The 18,977-nt window shown below is 35.1% G+C and overlaps 1 protein-coding gene across 1 annotated transcript; it reads left to right on the top strand.

Annotated features, from left to right (window-relative positions):
* The first annotated feature begins 2,193 nt into the window (after window positions 1-2,193).
* On the top strand, window positions 2,194-6,667 carry LOC149776074 (serine protease inhibitor Cvsi-2-like). The gene is made up of 4 exons (XM_089942487.1): window positions 2,194-2,287; window positions 3,345-3,473; window positions 5,195-5,310; window positions 6,568-6,667. The coding sequence occupies exons 1-3, from the start codon at window positions 2,245-2,247 to the stop codon at window positions 5,296-5,298; spliced, it is 276 nt and encodes a 91-aa protein (XP_089798613.1). The 5' UTR covers window positions 2,194-2,244; the 3' UTR covers window positions 5,299-5,310; window positions 6,568-6,667.
* The last annotated feature ends 12,310 nt before the right edge of the window (window positions 6,668-18,977 follow it).

Raw genomic sequence — 18,977 nt, 5'->3', positions numbered from 1 at the left:
GTAGTAAAAGGCTTACATTGAGTAACTTATCCAAATGGTATAGCAAGCCTTATTTGAAAATGTATAGAGACTGTAGTAAAAGGCTTACATGGAGTAACTTATCCAAATGGTATAGCAAGCCTTATTTGAAAATGTATAGAGACTGTAGTAAAAGGCTTACATCGAGTAACTTATCCAAATGGTATAGCAAGCCTTATTTGAAAATGTATAGAGACTGTAGTAAAAGGCTTACATTGAGTAACTTATCCAAATGGTATAGCAAGCCTTATTTGAAAAACTATTTACTGAGAGAATCGCGCGTTATCTTTCAAAGCGGACAAGGTGCGTTAGTGTAACCATGCCTTTATACTGTATCTCATGTTGGCATAATTTCTTCAGCATAAGTTTAACCTCCTTCAATATAAGATACTACTTTGACAGTAAATTTTCATTCAGTAGCTCTTTTTTTACCTTAACAATACTTTATTTCCTCCAGTACAGGATATGGGATCAGTTTGTCGCCTCGAATGTTGCGGCTACGACATCGTATTTAGTAATTTCACATCTTGTCTTTGAAACGATTATAGATTGCGCTACATGATCTCAAAACGGTGCTCTGCGATGTACAATGTTTTCTTTAATGATCTGCTCGTTTACCAGCTCTCGTGCAACGTTTCAGAGAAATAGCAATTGTTCAGTGGAATAGTGTGATGCGCCACTGACCTTCATCCTGTCATCCAAACATATATATTCACTTTAAGTCTATCGTTCAGTTTGTTATTTTCTTGGTTGGGGTGTGGGGGGGGGACGCTATTTTTCACGTGATGGCCGCCAGTATATTTGTTTCAGACGAAGTAGAGAAAAACCCGGGAATGAACATCAACCCAAAGGAAACTACTGGCAATCTTTCTCATTTACTCACATTGACCGAGCCTGAGACTTGAATCCGACCAGACTGAGGTTAGATTTGTATTGATCTGTAACGGCGAGCGCTTTAGACTACTCAGCCACACACATGAACTTAACATCTTTAAATGTAGACGGATGAACCAAAATGGCTGAATCTATAAATCTGTTTAACACTTCAGAACAGCTCACATAGCTCATGCACGCACCCTGAGTCACTTTATGCAACTATAGGTTTTCATTTTGGAGAATATGTTACACATACCTTTAAGTAGTATTTATTCACTTTATTTCGCTCTTTGTCCATCAAAATTCTATTTAAGAGTTATGTATAAATTCACAGGCTTAATGGCAAGTTCAATGATAACATACTTCCACATTTATAGGCAGTCAAGCCTAAATGGGTGATCCCGTTTAATTCGTTTTCTGTCGAGCGCTATTATGTAAGATGGAACGCGTCTGCGGTTGAGAAGTTGTTATACAAATATAAACAGAAACGCTACAATGTCGTCGTTTATATACAAAGCCTGGGAAAACAACAGCCGGAAATAAAACGGCAGTACATATCTTTTGCATGGTATGTCGTGTTTTTGATTTCAATCCGTACATCATACCTATTTTCGCACACAAATATGTTCTTTCACACACATAAAATACAGTAGAAACAAAGCTTTTAATTCAGATCTATTTTAGTTAACTTTTACATAATGTTAAATTATCATTTTGAAGAAATGTCATACGTTGAAGCTAAGAATAAAACTTATTCTATGTTACTCATCTATATCATTAATAGTTGAACATCCGTGCACGAGGTGAATGAAAATGCACGCGACGTATTGTTCACGAAATCGTACATTGATTGCTCAAGCACAAATAACAGTTCAATCTAATATCAACATTATTGACTAGTATAATGCCGAACTTCCCATGTATAACTTCATACCGATCGATAAGTTTCGTCTATAAATTTTGTTATGACAATTAATGTGTAGATTACAAAAGAAATAAATAAAACAAATTGCTCATAACAATAGTACGATTAAATTTAAAAATGAAATTAGTTTTGAAATTGCCATCAGTAAATGCGCTTACATGACCCATGTGACTATTTCTATAACGTGCGCAAGAAATGCGATCGTGTCACGACAAATTATACATGCATATCCTTATCTGGTAGCAAATAGTGACAGTTCAAACAAAATTAGATTTCCTTTCCTATATTTCTCACGAAGAGTTCCAGACTGGACAGCTTTAAGGTTACGAGGGTTAGATTCTTGGCTATATATAGGTACACATACAATAAGTATTATCATTGCCTAACCAACTTCTGTGGTTTAGTAAGACGTGACAGAGACAATCATGAAGACAATCTTGTGTTTCATGGCTATCAGTGCCTTCATTGGTAAAAACAATCTTATACATATATACGTACCTACGTACGTACGTACATACATAGACACACATACATACACACACACACACAAACACACACATGCATACATACATACATACGGAATTTAAAGATTACAAGATTGGGCATATCTTGCAATTAATCTTACTCAGTCGTTGAGATACATAATGAAAATATAAATACTGTGTATAACAAATCGGAATGTTCATTATCCGTAGATGTATGAATTATCATTTTATTTGGACCTGTAAACGAAGAATACGTATGCATGTAATCTGAAAACTCAGTTTTAAAGATACGCTGAGCATGTACCATGTACACATATTCAACAATTCTTTTCGACCGTTTACTCTGTGTTTAATGTATGTTTCTTGTCATATCCTTACTTATTTTTGTGCCTTGATTCTTCTGTGTATTCATTTGTTTCGTGCTTTCTTTTCATCAAAGGGTGTTTATATATTTGTCAGATGTAATGACATGAAAGTCTCCTGTCACTTTATACTAGCATAAAGGTACTTCTACATAGTGGTATCCTACTAGCAAATCGTAAGCTAGCACAAGGGAAGAGTGCGAAGTCAAAGGTATACATTATTTTCCGAGTGCCAAAGCAAACGTTTCGAGAAAGAAAATCGTATCATCTGCTTACCTTTACAAGACCAAATTTTAAGTAAGAGAAATACGTTTGTGTTTTTTAATTTAATTTAATTTTATCGTAACTTTATTTTTCTAAACGTGTACAAATAATTTTTCTAAAGCTTCAAGTACAATTCGATCTTCATGTAGGGCTGACATGAGACAATCATATACGTTAATCTAGCTAAATTCCGTCTGACTTGTATTTTGGTGGGAGACAATAAGTAAGTTTTACAGTTAAGCTCTATTTTCCTTGTGACCATGGTACTGACAATGATTAAAGGAAACAAGGCCTTTGGAACCCGGCTGAACGAAAGTCACCACAAAATCCATGTCACAATGTAAACCAAACAATTTTTGTGAACACAAGCTCCAAAACATTCCTAATCATGTGGTAATTTGGTTCTGTTTGCAGCGTACGTCAAGGCAGAGCCATGCACTCAAGATTCTGACTGCCATTACGAGACCTGCACAGGAACCGAATGGCATCTTGCATGTCAACACGGTGTCTGCACATGCACCCATACCGGCGGAGGAAGTTCAGGTAAATAGAAGTGATTTTGTCTTTGATGGTAGGTAAAAATTTAAAAGTGCAGATCCATTTAGAGATCTAGGGTAGAGGCATAGGTATGTGCGACCACTGTACCAGTAAAAGGAAGCATAGGTGCTTGCAAGTTTAAATCCATGTAAATTCATAAGTTCGGTTTTAATGACGGATCGAGGGTAGAGGTAGGTGGAGGAATGCCGAAGGGTCCGAGCTCCAACTCTCACAGTTAAATTATCTCCCGCTTTCCCCCAAAAAATATTCGGACTGACCTAGAAACCCATCCTACGTTCCGTCCTTATAGTATAAATTTGATCGAAATCTCGTTTCGAATAGTGATCTTATTTGGTAAAAATGTTGACAAAGTTTCTTTTGCATTTTTAAGATTCGCTAACGGTTACATTGGAATTTTCATATTACTTGCATTTAGAAACTGTTAAACATATCTATACCACATCATAACGCATATACTTCGTTCTCTATTACTTTAGTTATTTTTTTGTCGTATTCATTCAAATAATAACGTTGATCATTTTTTACAATCGGTTCTCTAATATCCGGAAACGCTTGCTATCAGGTAAACCGCAGTCAAATTGCTGTTGCGGCTTAACATTTCAGTGTAATATTATGATCTTAAATGTGCATTATTCTGAGGCAATTCGACATAACTTGGTCCGATACAACTGACCAAGTAAATATGATACGACCAACTTTAAAACAAATGCCATAAGACTAGGGCTAGTACAACGAAACAAGTTCATATAACAAGACAAACATCAAACCGTTTGCCATTAGACGTGGGCCAAAAAACCTGACCAAGCACCTATGATAAGGCCAACATAAAAACATACAGCAGAAGATAATGGCAAATACAACTGACCAATTGCCTATAATAAACAAATGTCCGAGGAATAGCAATTCGTCTTAAGTCTCGCTTGCTTAAAACTGAAATAAAGATAACGTTTGTTTAAGAGAGAGCCGAATAAAACCTTGCTGAAATCACTGCGTGAGCCTGTTTTGCCATGATGAGATATGGGATGTTTTCCATAAATCACAGCTAGTGGAATAATATTATTACAAAGGGTATAGTTTTCTGCAAAAACATGTACAACAATGCATTCATCTTACGTACGTGGGACTGGGGAGACTCACCTTGTTCACATCACAAATGCCCAAACCATAGCGGAATAAAGTATAATTACTTATGATACACACTTTCACAGTGTAATCTGTTTGCATATCTTTTACCTGTTTTTGACATTTTGTTTATCAGCAGCGCACCAAAGTGTGCGTCCAATATAATGAAGATGGGCTGGATTGGATCGGGTTTGGAAATTGTACAATAAACGAAGGGAACGTCCAATATAATGAAGATGGGCTGGATTGGATGGGGTTTGCGAATTGTACAATAACCGAAGGGTGCGTCCAATAGGCCTATAATGAACATGGGCTGGATTGGATGGGGTTTGGGAATTGGACAATAACCAAAGTGTGCTTCCAGTACAATGAAGATGGGCTGGATTGGATGGGAACTGTACAAGAACCGATGGGTTGCGGCCAATGGCTAAATGAGAACGTCGTAGATTTGTTAATGTGCTTACTTTTGCTGTGTCCTCCTCATGTAGGCCAAGATGCATTCTCTCTCTCTCTCTCTCTCTCTCTCTCTCTCTCTCTCTCTCTATATATATATATATATATATATGATTTATTATTTGTTATAGGTTGTCAGTCAGACGCCGACTGTGGGCGTGACCACTTTTGTCCATTTGGTCTCAGATGGAGGTGCTCCAGCTTTGATCACAGGTGTCACTGTCGCAGGGGCTAAAGAAGCCGACAGGTAACTAAGTCAGACTCTTAGTCGCAATGAAAGACACATTTGCTTTATTATGCTCTCTCTGTATATTTGAATTTTGTAAGCAAAGGTCTGGTATGTACAACTCTTTTGCGTTCAATGACAAGTACGAACACCTTTTCCATTTTCTGAGAAAGATATATATATATATATATATATATATATATATATATATATATATATATATATATATATATCCGAACATACGCACTGTGTTCTACTTTGTGTATTACCTAACAGAAGCAGATAAGGGTTAAATGATAGTCAATTAATATAACATCAATTCGATTTTATACTAGTAAAGGAAAAATCTTGTATGACAGACACTCACCGAACATACCGTCAGCGATTAAAATAGATGACATGGTTTGTTGTTCCTTATAACCGCTTGTCCCTTCTATCGGATGAAATTATGTCATGTAAATTAAGACACGGATGTTAATCCTGTTCATTTACCCTTTTATAGAATTGCAAGTTTAAGTCTGATTTATTATCTATTTTTTCTACAATGTCCATATTTGAAAAAAAAGCCATATTGGCTTGGCAAAACTATAGGATATTGAATGGTTGTGAATTTGTGATCAAAAAGAATCGACTATGTATCAATATTGTATAACTGAATCATTCACTATGCCACTATAACCATTTGTCTATATGCAATTAACATAAAAGGGGCTCACACAAGGTTGAAAAATGTCTCAGTACAACTCTAGGTAAGCTTTCAACAAGACACATGGGATGTAAATTGCAATTCATTATTAATAATGAGACTCTACACCGATAAACCTTGTGTACAAACGTTTAACGCCGTTACCTGTTCATACTTTATAAGTCAGAGGGTAGGTCACAAGTATAGAAATGTAAATTCAGAGACTAGTTATTGATAACAAGGAAATGACTGATAACGTTACGTTTCACATAGAATTACATGTTTCTAATTTTGGTATGACTTATTAACTATTTTAAATAAAATGGAAATTTAGATTGTTTAGACATAATATGTGTTATATGCACAGAAAACGTAAGAGAACACACATTTCCGGGAGAAGGACATGAAATAAAATATTCTGAATATTGCTGAATGACGTTCTTAATATTTTTTCATCCATCAACAGCCCACCAAGAGAGAGAGAAAGAGAGAAACAATTCCTTATTTCGTTAATTATCTCCATGTCTTGTATATGCCTTACATCATTCGCTATATTCGTATTTATTTATTTTTTTTAATTTGTTTTCTTTCAGAACTTTGGATGATGAGCATAAATATGTAACTCTTTCTGTGTGCATACGCTAACGTTTTGCTTACTTTCTATGAAAATAAACAAATGATTTTTGAATTCTTCGTGATGTTTTTCCTTATCTTTTTATTTTCCATTATTTTGGTTTTGATGAATGCTGGGAAGGGTGGTTATTTCATCGTTATTTTGTATATATTTCACAAAAGAAAACCGTTTTCAAGAAAAGTATTGATAATTTGTATGGTCCATAAAAAGCAAAGACGCAATGCTTTCGATAGCGTTGAAGACGGTCATACCAAAGAGGCCCACCGAGTCCATACCAGAAGTCTATGTTTAATACATAAATGGAAAAAAGCACACGTTTATTAAAACCCCTGGGACATTCCCACCCGTTAGGAGATTCAACGTTTATAATTACGGTTGTTGTCTCTTAAACCAAGTTCCGTTATGGATAGGGAATGTTTGAAACTTTAAATGCATCACGTATATTGTAGTTTGCACTATCTTGTGAGCATTTCTCTTCTCAACCTACAATCCGCACTATCACGATCATAAATTACACAGATGTGCCGATTTAAAGAAATGTGACATCATTGGAGAATATTCATATAATGATTAGTTCAAATCTATAACATATCACTGCTACTACTGCTACTACAATTACTTATACTATTGCTATTACTACAGCTACTATTCACGGTGTTACAACTGCTATAGCTACGACTATAATTCTACTTCCAATGCAATACTAATACTAATACTAATATTAATAATAATAATAACAATAATAATGACAATATTGTATTATTTACATCAGGACTTATAAAACCTTCTATGTTCAGGAGGCAAGATTACACTCTGTAACATTACCAAGAAACTAAAATAAAAATTAATCAGTGAGTTTGAACCAAATGCTGATATACCCATATTTTTATTTCATTTTCAAAGCCCGGCAAATCAAGATGTTCACGTTTTTCCGGCTATCTGAGACTGTGATTGATGTTTGCGACAAATATACTATAATAAACGAATGAGGTATTGATATACCAGATTTACAGTTTTGTCATAATTAGTAGCAACACCTGTAAACAGTCACCCAAAAAAATATGCTCATGAAAAAACTCTTTCAGCCAAACGCAGATCTCTTTCTTTCTCTCTGTCCCTGTCTTTCTCTCTCTCTCTCTCACTCTCTCTCTCTCTCTCTCTCTCTCTCTCTCTCTCTGAGGGTTCCGAAACAGCAATTAGTAGACTAACCTAATGAAACCCAAATATTCACGTTTCACCTTAAGATACATCTTGTGATTACGTTCCATCTGAGGAGTATTTAACCTTGTAATGATCGTGGATATTATATTATATTATATTATATCATATCATATCATATCATATTATATTATATTATATTATATTATATTATATTATATTATATTATATTATATTATATTATATTATATTATATTAAACTGAAGTAATTGATCCTGTATTTATTGGAATTTACTATGTTTGTCTTTGTCTTTGTGTACATTTTACTTAATATTTGACGTCAGCCTTGTTTTGTTTATTTCTTGTCATTTTCCATCAATTTATAGTGGTTGGATAAATATGTCTTCCTGAGCAAATCAGCAATTTTTGTTTGACATTCATATTTAGTATTATGTAGATGTACCTCTGAAAGATACGTATGTCAAAAATACATTATATTTGTATATAGGATATTTGGTCCTTGTGATTTAAGTCCATCTTTAAACCCATCCAGGAAAAGAAGCATTCTAAATTTGACAACAACTGGACCGAATAGTTTTATTGCACTGAGGCTACTGACCAGATATTTCTTTCCGATACTGCGAGAGAAACTAATCAAGTCTTGATATCCAACAGAAGCTCGAATTAAATATCTAATTTATGAATGCGAAAGAGTTCATAATATTTATTTGTGACGTTATAACGCATGGGAAAACAAGGTTGCGCTAGGTGTGATCTTCGACGAAGATAAAAACCGTTCTAATGCAGCAATAAGACATACAGGAGCAAAAGCATTTGTAGAGGCGGTAACCTAATCTTGATAGATAATCGTGATAAATTAGATTAGTACTTTGAATTATCAATTATTGCTTACGTGGGAACTAATACTTTGTGAAGCAAAACATGGATGACGTAGAAATGAAATCAACCATCCATACAAATTAGACATTAAGTGGGAGAATTTACAAAATAGATGTGCGTGTGATGGCGATAAATTTAAGTTATCTAATAATAGGGTCTTCATGAAAGTATTAGATGTTTTGTGGTGCTTTACGCATAAGAAATAAAAGCTATTTTAAATGTAAGTGAAGAAACCAATTTTGTTCCCATGGTGATGAAAGAAGACATATTTTTTAAGGTAAAAAAGAAATAAAAACATAAAGTCTGAAATATACGCGAACAAAAAAGCAACATAAATTGTGTTATGCTATCCACTAAAGACTTCTTATCTTATTATAATTGCAAAATGCAAAGTTATTCAGTGCAGTATTATACAATTTTTGACGAGTTTATCTAATTGAATATATCTTTTTTGTGATTATTACGTTTGTTAAATAGACAGTTTTATATATTTCTATTTTTATATGTTTTGATCAAACGTGCGTCTTCTTTGCGTACTTTCTTTTCATCTTTGTCAGTTCTAAAAAGGATATACCTACCAGTCAACCCATCCTTAAATAACATTGGCACCTATTCATCTTAGCAACACCATACTATTATCATACACGTGTCGTAAAACTGCGTATTTTGTTTTCATGTCTTGGCAGAAGCTCTCAATTTCAACATTCATGGTTGGTTGCCATCCAAACATTTACCAAGCATTGCTTTGGCACAAGACCCAATCATTAAAAAATATTGAAATCCTAGAAACATAATGATGGACCACAACCATGACATACCTTACATCCATCATGTTCAATTTGTTGATGTTACCGTCTCTTTGAACATAGTACTTATGATGAGCTTCAGTATGTTTTCTTGGAATCACGCTAGATCCTGCTCTATCAGCATGTCTATTTGGTATCAATCTAGCTCCTGCTATGTCAGCATGTCTACTTGGTATCAATCTAGCTCCTGCTATGTCAGCATGTCTACTTGGCATCAAGCTAGATCCTGCTATGTCAGCATGTCTACTTGGTATCAAGCTAGATCCTGCTATGTCAGCATGTCTACTTGGCATCAAGCTAGATCCTGCTATGTCAGCATGTCTACTTGGTATCAAGCTAGATCCTGCTATGTCAGCATGTCTACTTGGCATCAAGCTAGATCCTGCTATGTCAGCATGTCTACTTGGTATCAAGCTAGATCCTGCTATGTCAGCATGCCTACTTAGTATCACGTTAGATCCTGCTCTATCAGCATGTCTACTTGTTATCACGTTAGATCCTACTCTATCAGCATGTCTACTTGGTATCACGTTAAATCCTGTTCTATCAGCATGTCTACTTGGTATCACACTAGATCCTGCTATGTCAGCATGCCTACTTAGTATTACGTTAGATCCTACTCTATCAGCATGTCTACTTGGTATTACGTTAGATCCTGCTATGTCAGCATGTCTACTTGGTATCACGTTAGATCCTGCTCTATTAGCATGTCTACTTGATATCACGCTAGATCCTGCTATCTCAGCATGTCTACTTGGTATCACGCTAGATCTGCTATATCAGCATGTCTACTTGTTATCACGCTAGATCCTGCTATGTCAGCATGTCTACTACTTGGTATCACGACAGAGCCTGCTCTACTCATTTAACAGAAAGACCTCATAGCATCTGAGCTATTGAAGTGATATGTTACTTACTTTCAAACAAGCTGCACGCGCTGGACCAATGGATTTAGTTTATAATCATTCAAGCAGACATGTACAAATTCTTAGATAAAATCACATATCGTTAATATCTTAATGGAAGTATTATTCATGAAGATCAAGACAAGTTTTAATTTGTTTCATAACACCTTTAACATTTTATAGTCTTCAGCTGTTATAACTGGTTATTGAAGACATGAATACATTTTCTGATTTGGCGGCAGTTCCGTATCCTTAAATGTTGCATGCCCAAGGATGTACTTGTACAGAAAAAGGTTATTTCTCGAATATGTTAGTTCCGTCGTTCTAAACTATTCATTTTTCTATTTATTGTTCTCGTAATTTACAAAAAAATTGATTAAGACCTAGAAATATCTCGTTCTTTTTATGTCAGCTTCTTTGTTGTTCATCGAAATATATCGACTATCAAATCTTTGTTAAATGAAAAGAATTGGCCTCATTTGTTAGAACGGTCAGTTGCTATTACTACACATTCCTTAACTGAATTCATTTGTAATGAGGTATTGATATATTTGGATGCATTGGAAAAGAATCCAGGATGCTTTAATTGTCCGAAATAAGATTATTCGCATTAATGCTTCACTACTTCACTTTCACCACTCCGGTGGCCTAGTGGTTAGAGCGTCCGCCTCGGATGCGGGAGGTCGTGGGTTCGATACCCGGCCGAGTCATACCAAAGACTTACACAAATGGTACTAACAGGAGCCTCGCTTGGTGCTCAGCATTATAAAGTTAGTGTTAGGACTGGTCGGCCTGGTGTCAGGATAATGTGACTGAGTGAGACATCATACTACATGTCTGCGGCATGATGCCCCAGTGCTAGACATCACTATAAACTGCCACACTGCAGACATGGTAGCGATATGACTGAACAATTGTTAAAGCTACGTTAAAAATCAAAATCAAACACACACTTCATTTTCATCAAAGTGATTCCATATTAAGAATGTCTACATGCCACTGGTAATCAACGTGAATCACGTTGGCCATTTTGACCAGTTTGTATTTAAGTTACTGTTATTGTTCCGCATGGGCGAAGTGTAAAATCGGACAAGACTTGTTACCCCTTAGCAACACTTTGGTTAAACTTATGTAAATGATTCATGTTACATCGCGCGAAATTCGAATTCCTTGCTTTAGATTTGTATTGCAGAAGAATGGGTCATATTCAGATAAAACCTGAACCCATTTCAAATGATCTATTTGATTTGATATGCTCTTCCGCATATGCCAGTAGCCATACTTAATGCCTTTCATTGAAAAGCTGATACGGTTTCTGTTGTACTTATTATCTTTAAGGATCGACTTTGGTCAACTCTTCGAGTTTAAATTGTTAAGTTCTTTGCAATATATGCGGAAACATCACCTTTTGGGATTTAGCAAGAAGTGCCGCAAACTCGCATAAATACAACTGTATTTTTGAATTCTAAATATAGGCCATAACAAATTCGTAGTTTCCTATATTGCCGATATAAATGATTATATTACTTAGAAATCTATATCGACGAAAATGAATCTGAAAAGAGAACATTAATTAAAGTAGAAGATTGACATAATCATATATCAGATAGAAAGAGAAGAAATGTATTTCAAGCGTTTCAGCTATTGTGTTAGTTTAAGTACCTTTTGTCTTATTTCCAAGGGATTTCTATATTTTCATACGCAATATAAAAAACGTCACTCATCAATGTGTTCAAGCACGATTGTATTTGTCTTACAATGTGTACAAAGCCGAGAGAGACTTCGAACAGTCAGATCTCTTCTTTTGCTTTAAACTCTTTCAGCGAGCCTGGAAAGTATTTGTGCACAAAAAAAAAAACAAAAAAAAAAAAATGGAGATAGTAGCGAACCACTTTGAAACACCGAGGCCTCATTCTTTGTATCACCGAGGCCTCACTCTCTGAATCAGAGGCCTCACTCGTTGAATCCCCGAGACCTCACTCTTTGGCATAAGTTCTTTTCTCGTGCTCCAGCAAACGTTTTCACACATTAACATAACAACCTCTGCCGGAGCTAAAAACAGGTCTCAGACCACTAATATTTTCATTGTTAACCATTTCAACATATCACTGCCTTCACTGATGACAAGGAAATGTTTACAGTTTATTCAGTTCTGTAAACTTTGAGGCTATCCTTGGTTAAAAACAGTTCATAACATTTCTAAATAAGACAGCCATGACACACTTCACTGAACGTGGCATTATTGTTTCCTAATATATTCATAATATTGGTCAAATCGTGGCGAGTTACTTGTGGTCGGAGACAAGAAGTGTTTATACTCAAGGTTACTGTTTTCGGATCCAAAGTTTTTCTCGATATTACAGTGTTCACTGTTCAAACTGCCGAGTGATCTAAAGCACTTACCGTTAAGGATAAGTGCCATATCGCCTCTATCTGGGTGGGTTCGAGCCTCGGATTCAGCCAAGGTGGCTAAGTGAGAAAGTTTGCCAGAAGCTTTTCGTGGTTCGGTAGTTCTTTTTGGGGTTTTCCCCAAGTTCTTCCTTCACCATTGATACTGGCCGCCATGTATAGCCTATCTTGTGCTAAAATATAGCCTTAAACCCTAAAACAACAACAACAACTGTTCAAACCATTTCTGGAGTGCAAGAGAAGAGTTTAAGCCCAGGGCGAGGCTAGATGGCCCACGTCTTTATCGACAATACAAAATGCAATAACTTCATACCTTATCCAGCGTATGATTGAACGTTTGAAATCGAAGAGCAACACTTCATATATTAAAGGCTGGTGCAAGAAAAACACTTCGATCTGTATCGATACCGTCAGCGAGAATGACGCCTTTCATCCAAAAAACGGGTTCTGTTTTGATCTTTCCAATAATCGCATGATAGTGTATGCATATCGTTACGACTAACCATATTCTTTTAGGTTACCTGATGTAAGTTCAGTTTCAAGGTTTTCATCCAGCCCAAATTCTTTTTCTCACTCACTCAAGATTTCAATTTATCTTGTCACTTATGCATGGATTGGGAGGGGAACGGAAAACAGAAAGGGTTACGATAAAATTGTGTACCACATTAAATTCTTTTAGAAAACGAGGATTATTAATACTTTTTTGGCATTATTTTCATGCATCATTAATGATTTAATGAGTAGAAATTCATCAACAGCGCAAAGTTGAAGGTAGTTTATATATGCGATGTACTGCGTCATGGGCGGATCAGAATTTGATAAATTTCAATAGTATTGGTATATAAAATAGCTTTATACCAACACTTTAAAAGCCATGTTATTTTTAATGTAAGTGGATATATATATATATATATATATATATATATATATATATATATATATATATATATATATATATATTACTTTCTGGTTGCTTTTTATCCATTTTAATAAAATACAAAGACGTTTTTGAAAAAATCCTTGTCAATATCCCAAAATGCTTATTCTTAGACCGATAACAATCAGCTGTAGGAATAAATTATGCGGTTTAAAATGAAGAAGAAAATCACCATAAATTGTAAATGGTCAATGGAATAATTTATTTATATGTTTTATAAAACAAGAAATAAAATTGCCTTCTAAATAGAATTGACGTACATCGTATGAATGTCCAGTGACAAACATGCCTTCTTGACATGAAACATACAAACGGGATACACTGTTTGTAAAACGGTCTTGGGTTGGATTTGTTCGCAAAGAGAAGTTGGAAATGACACGCGCGAATGTTTCAGTTACATCTTTCATGATAAAAGTATTTGAATAACGTCAAGCAGAAGAAATAATCGCTGAAGAACAGGCCGGGTTCCGGAGTGGAAGAAGCACAACAGAACAAATATTCAATCTCAGGGTTCTGTGCGAAAAGTACTCGCAACACCAACAAACCATCTATCATATGTTCATAGATCTCAAAAGGGCCTTTGACAGAGTGTGGCATGAGGCATTGTGGGCCACAATGAAGAATTATAACATGGGTCAAAAGCTAACCAATACCATCAAGCAGCTGTACGCCAAGGCTACCAGTGCAGTAATTGCCCAAGGTGTTGTTGGCAACTTGTTCCAGACAACAGTGGGAGTGCGTCAAGGCTGTCTCCTGTCACCCACGCTTTTCAGCATCTACTTAGAGCGCATCATGAGCGAAGCCCTGGAAAACCACTGTGGGACAGTCAGCATTGGAGGGCGTAACATCACCAACCTCCGCTTTGCAGACGACATTGATGGGCTGGCATGCAGTGAAGACGAGCTAGCCACCTTAGTGAAGAACCTGGATGAAACATCTTCCAGATTTGACATGGAGATAAGCGCTGAGAAGACAAAACTGATGACAAATAGTGGCAAACAAATCTCAGCCAAGATTAAAGTCAGAGGACATGAACTGGAAACAGTGAGCCAGTTCAAATATCTTGGTTCCATAATCACTAAAGAGGGATCAAGAGCAGAAATTTTGTCAAGAGCAGCACAAACAATGGCAGCTTTGTCAAAGCTAAGACCCATCTGGAGAGACATGAATATCTGTCTGAAAACTAAAATCAGACTATTGCGAGCTCTAGTCATCTCAGTCTTTTTATACTCATGTGAGGCATGGACCTTGACAGCAGAATTACAACGAAGAATCCAGTCACTTGAACTGAGATGCTACAGAACCATCCTTGGCATCTCTTACATGGACCACATCACAAATGAAGAAGTGCGTAACACCATCAGGCGCGAAGTAGGCCAATATGAGGACCTCCTCACCACCGTCAAAAAGAGAAAGCTGAAATGGTATGGCCATGTAACTAGAGCCAACAGTCTATCTACAACAGTCGTGCAGGGCAGCGTCCAGGGTGGCAGAAGGAGAGATAGACAGAAAGAAACAACATCACATAATGGACCAGGAAAAGTTTTGCGGAGACACAGGCATTGGCACATGATCGAGACAAGTGGAGGGAACTGGTCAGATGTTCAGCAGCACAGTGCCTCAACGACCACACTAGGTCATGAGACTGATGATGACGATGATGAGTTGATGGCAGAAACGAGTTGTGCATCAGGAACACAAAGAAATCATTGAATACTTTTCAACTTCGATATGATCTAATATGTAGTATCACTATCTAAATGTATATCAATATAGTATTATCTTTTTTTAATTCCATACATGTCGACAACGTCTGCCTATATCTGATCATGATGTAGGTAAATTTGTTTGTACTTGTTTTAATCGTTTTATGTTTTATCTTATAAAAGATATCTTCAACATATTTCTCATTTTTTAATCAATTAAAAAACATGAAATTTAATCTTTCATACTTGCCTGATTGCATGTGCGTGTTGGCAATAAATCAACAGGACTTCGATCCAGAACATGTATTTTTATTTGTAACAATTTCTGCCGAAATCCAAGACGTTCAGTAAAATTCAAATTTATTTCCCTGCAATATAAAATAAAAATATTTAAAGAACTTGCAATATTATGAATTAAGTCCCAGATAGTCGTAAAATATCACCAGTCAAAGGGTATTCTGAACGAATAGCACTGGATTCCGAATGAATTCCAGTCTTGAACTTGATTATTTACCAAAAGCTTGGATATCGTTAACGTGCTAGCAGTCTTGATGAATCACAAATACATAATCCAAAATGCCTCAAAATGAATTCATAATAATCCCAATATACAATTTAGTCCAAAAGTGTCAATTAGCACTTCGTAATTCCGGTTAAAAATTTAAATAAATCAATCCTATCACATGTTTGCTGAACAGATCTAAAATACTGATTCCAGTTCAGATGTTATGATGCGAATGAGCAATTCTAATATAAGCAACTGTATATACATCTCCATTTGAGCTGTATCTCATTGTTCATTTGTCTGAAAATACCACGTCATCTTAATGGAATTTCCCATTGAATTTGTAAACAATGTCAGGTATGTTTACTTAAATTTAGCAAGCTACCTGGGAAAGGGCAGGTAGACCGTGTTTTTTGTTCCCGAGGAAAACACAGATTTCATGACTTCAAGCTGAATTACACATGCTAACCATCATGTAATAATTATATTAGTATATAATCTATAATCACAGACAAAATTAGGTATGTAATATGTTGTTTACAACAAGAAAACTTTAGTCAGGTAGGTCCTAATTCCCACCCTCAAGTATAAACGAAGGTGGATCACACAATATAATCAAATGTACATAACGCTTAAGTCCTTTAATAGTTTGAAGTACGAACAGTAACACAATCCTATAATCCAGAATTTCTTTGTATGATTTCATAACAATCCCAAAATAGTGTTTTAGTTCAACATGTCAATGAGAACTTTGTAATTCCAATACAAAATTTAAATAAATAGTTCCTAATAAATTATAAATGAACTGAACTAAAACAGATTTTACAAACACTGGTGTTAAATAAGGAATAAATAATATTTTTCATCATAACTTGTTTTAAATAAATACCTAGGACCCGATAAGATGAGCAAAATGTGGTTCGTTTTCCAAGCGAATTCGTAAACAAGTTGTCTTGGGACCTTCTAAGCTCATAGTCAAGGCTGGATCTTGAACTCAAATTCAAGTAAGCTTCATTTTCTAACTTACAAACAAGACATAAATAAGATACGTACTAACGACTCCATCCTCAAGTATGCACAATGGTCAGCAATGCAATATGTTGTTTACAAATGATCCTTACAATCTACAATCATGGACAAAAGGTAAGAACGCAATATAGATATACCGAACACCATCAGTTAAAATTAACTAGATTTTATGGTTTATGTTGTGATCATTCAAAATGAACACCTCATGCGACCCAAATACTTGGTGTGATGACTAAATGAGTACATAAACATTAAACTAGTTATTATTCACAAATAACTCTTATTACAGCCGTGTTAGTCGTCAATTATTTTCTGCTTTCGGTTTAGTCTATAACCAAAATTGATACAAAGTTGTACTGATCTAACCTATTAAACAGTGTATCATCATATCTATGTAGAACTGAATCTTTTCACATTATACGAATATGTTCATTTCTTTAGGCTTGTTCCCTGCATACACATGCATACTGAAGTGTGCTTTAACCACACTATGAATAAAGCTACAACGGCATGAACATCCATTTGTGTTTGCACGAATTCATGTTCATTATATCGGAGCGTATAAAGACAATACCAACTTGAAACAATCAATCCAGTGAGTGAGGTCACTGGACTATTTATACAAAGTACAGTATCCAAACTAACGCGAGAGCATATGTCCTAATTACATTTATACGTTAAATATTTCCGAAATGACCATACATGATTTTGAATTCAAGGACTCAATATACAACAGATAGAACAGAACAAAATCTTTATTTTTGACTTTATACAATCTTATCCCATTAGCAGGGAAACAAATATGAAGAAAAAAAAATTGGTATGAAGAATATACAACCATAAGTCACGTGATTAGTGAAGATTTACATCCAAACTTACATAGAACGTATTTACTTCAATAGTACGATACAAATATGAACTATAGCGTGATGTTGAGATTAAGAAAGAATCGGAGTATATTCTTGAAATGAATTTGTAATAGGACAAATTTTAGACATATGTAAGTTAGGGTAGAGCTCATCTTCCATGGAATGATTGGTACTGATATTTTGCCAGTTTAATACATATTTCAGAACTGACAGTGAGTTTACTTCACGATATAACTAAATGCATCGCTGTATTAGTCATGTTAATCATAATTCGGTTTGTATGACAGCATAATATAACTCATTAACTACACAAATAATATATTAAGATAACATCCAAACTTTACTTTGAAATGTTGACATTGATAAAGTTGGTAATATCATTTAACCAATTTTGCATCAGGGGTTCTTACAGGGTTTGTGAAAGCAGTCGGAAATAAATAATTGTACATTATCAAGTTATTTTGATAATTATATAAAATTCAAAAATAAAAAGTTATAAGAGAAAAAAAATTCAGAATATACGCAAATTACTCTTCAGTTTTCATACTGGATTGTGAATCCAGTATATCAAGCGGCAAGGCAATCATATCGATGTTTGTAAAAGCAATTTCAGTCATCTCTACTATTAAGATCAGAACTGCAGAAACATACCTACCTACCTACCTACCTACATAAATACATACATACATATCTACATACAAACATACATACAACCTACCTCCCTCTTCCATCCATGTTTTATATTATACATATGTACCGCACATGCATGTATGCACAAATGCATATAAAAAGAGGCGCAGGAGCACATCAGGATATGAACATATTGAACGACTGGCAATATTACGCAATAAAATATACTTTATCAAAGTAGTCAACGGAAAAGAACTAATTTGTGTGTGTATAACGGCAAAATATGGGACAAAACAGATACCCTACTTTTTGTTCTTTTTTCTTGTTTATCTTTGACCTTTATACTGTTTCATTTCAGAACTTTGGAAAACATTTTTTGATTAACTACATTTTTTACCTTTTAAGAGGAATTATCGTGTAATTTCTTGAAAACAGAAAACAACTTTCGTAAGTGTAGCATATATTCTTTTCAGTCCTTGTAAGCACAAATGTTTAATGCCCTAGTCGTAAGGAAC

This window comes from Sinohyriopsis cumingii, chromosome 18 (genome assembly GCF_028554795.1).
Source record: "Sinohyriopsis cumingii isolate HCF-2022 chromosome 18, ASM2855479v2, whole genome shotgun sequence".
Classification (NCBI taxonomy): domain Eukaryota; kingdom Metazoa; phylum Mollusca; class Bivalvia; order Unionida; family Unionidae; genus Sinohyriopsis; species Sinohyriopsis cumingii.
This window is presented reverse-complemented; position numbering and strand designations above follow the sequence as displayed.